Genomic DNA, 1,261 nt, shown 5'->3' on the forward strand with positions numbered 1-1,261 from the left:
TAAATTACTTTTTTAACTTATTTTTGTTTCTAAATTTAAAATTATTTAACTAAAAGATAAGTATATATAATCGAAGCTTACATTTCTACACTTTCCAGCTACGCATAAAATGAGGAATCCCCTTCCCCACGCCAAGTCTCACAAAAACTCTTTTCCTTCTCTACTTTTCTTTTCCTTTTTTGGCACGTTTTTAAAAACCGGACCAGACAAAGACTCAAAATGAGAACTAATTCTCGATTTTTTAGTCGGACTTTTAAAATAATATAAAAATATATAATTTACAAAATATAATTAAACATAGTATAAAAGTCTAAAACAATAAACAGAGGTTTTTTTTATAAAGAAAATAAAATATAAATTGAAAGAGATTTAAAAGTTAAAAAAAAGCCTACTGCAAAGTGAAATCTCTCTCTCTCTCTCTCTGTGTTTGAGAGATTTCCAAACCCTAACTCTAAAACCAGAATAAGATCCACAAATCAACGAAATGGATAGCGAACGAAAACCCGACCCGAATAACACCCAGACCCGATACTACGACCCGTACCAAGGGATCCAAGTCCCGATCCCAGTTCGCAACGTCTACCAACTCCCCACCGCCCCTCAATTCCTCTTCGACGAAGAAGCTCGCCGGAGCCGCCGTAATCTCAGCGACAACCTCACCTTCTTCACCGGCTGCGGCTACCTCCTCGGGGCTCTAGGCGGCGGAGCTTCCGGCCTCGTCACCGGAGTCAAGTCGTTCGAGCCCGGCGACACCGCGAAGCTCCGGGCCAATCGGGTGCTCAACTCTTCCGGTCACGCGGGCCGGGCGTGGGGGAACCGGCTGGGGATCATCGGGCTCATCTACGCCGGCATGGAGGGCGGGGCCATGGCGCTGAGGGACGTCGACGATGTGTGGAACAGCGTGGCGGCGGGGCTCGGTACCGGCGCCGTGTATAGGGCGGCGCGTGGAGTGAGGTCGGCTGCGGTTGCGGGTGCCGTCGGGGGAGTTTTGGTCGGAGCCGCCGTGACGGCGAAGCAGGCGTTGAAGCGATATGTGCCCATATGAAAAAAAGAAGATGGGACTTTGATTGCTATGTGAGTCTTTTGATCAAATTTAATATAATGTCTTTGGGGTATCAAAGATTTGAAATTTTGATAGTTGAAAAAGCAAAACATTGTGGAATTTGATTGGATTAATGAATAGTTTGAAGCATGGGAGAGTGACCATGCCATGGTGGTAGTGTTTTGTTATTAGGATGATTTTTAATACAATTTTGTGAAA

General features: G+C 44.7%; 1 protein-coding gene across 1 annotated transcript; it reads left to right on the forward strand.

Moving 5' to 3' along the window:
- The first annotated feature begins 371 nt into the window (after positions 1 to 371).
- LOC126725032 (mitochondrial import inner membrane translocase subunit TIM23-1-like) lies at positions 372 to 1,054 on the forward strand. Its single transcript, XM_050429517.1, has one exon. It carries the CDS (start codon positions 485 to 487, stop codon positions 1,043 to 1,045), a length of 561 nt encoding a protein of 186 aa, XP_050285474.1. The 5' UTR covers positions 372 to 484; the 3' UTR covers positions 1,046 to 1,054.
- Positions 1,055 to 1,261: the final 207 nt, after the last annotated feature.

Source organism: Quercus robur, chromosome 5 (genome assembly GCF_932294415.1).
Source record: "Quercus robur chromosome 5, dhQueRobu3.1, whole genome shotgun sequence".
Taxonomy (NCBI): Eukaryota; Viridiplantae; Streptophyta; class Magnoliopsida; order Fagales; family Fagaceae; genus Quercus; species Quercus robur.

Excerpts from the sequence above, each read along its gene's own strand:
- LOC126725032 (XM_050429517.1), top strand. The coding sequence starts at position 485 with ATGGATAGCGAACGAAAACCCGACCCGAATAACACCCAGACCCGATAC.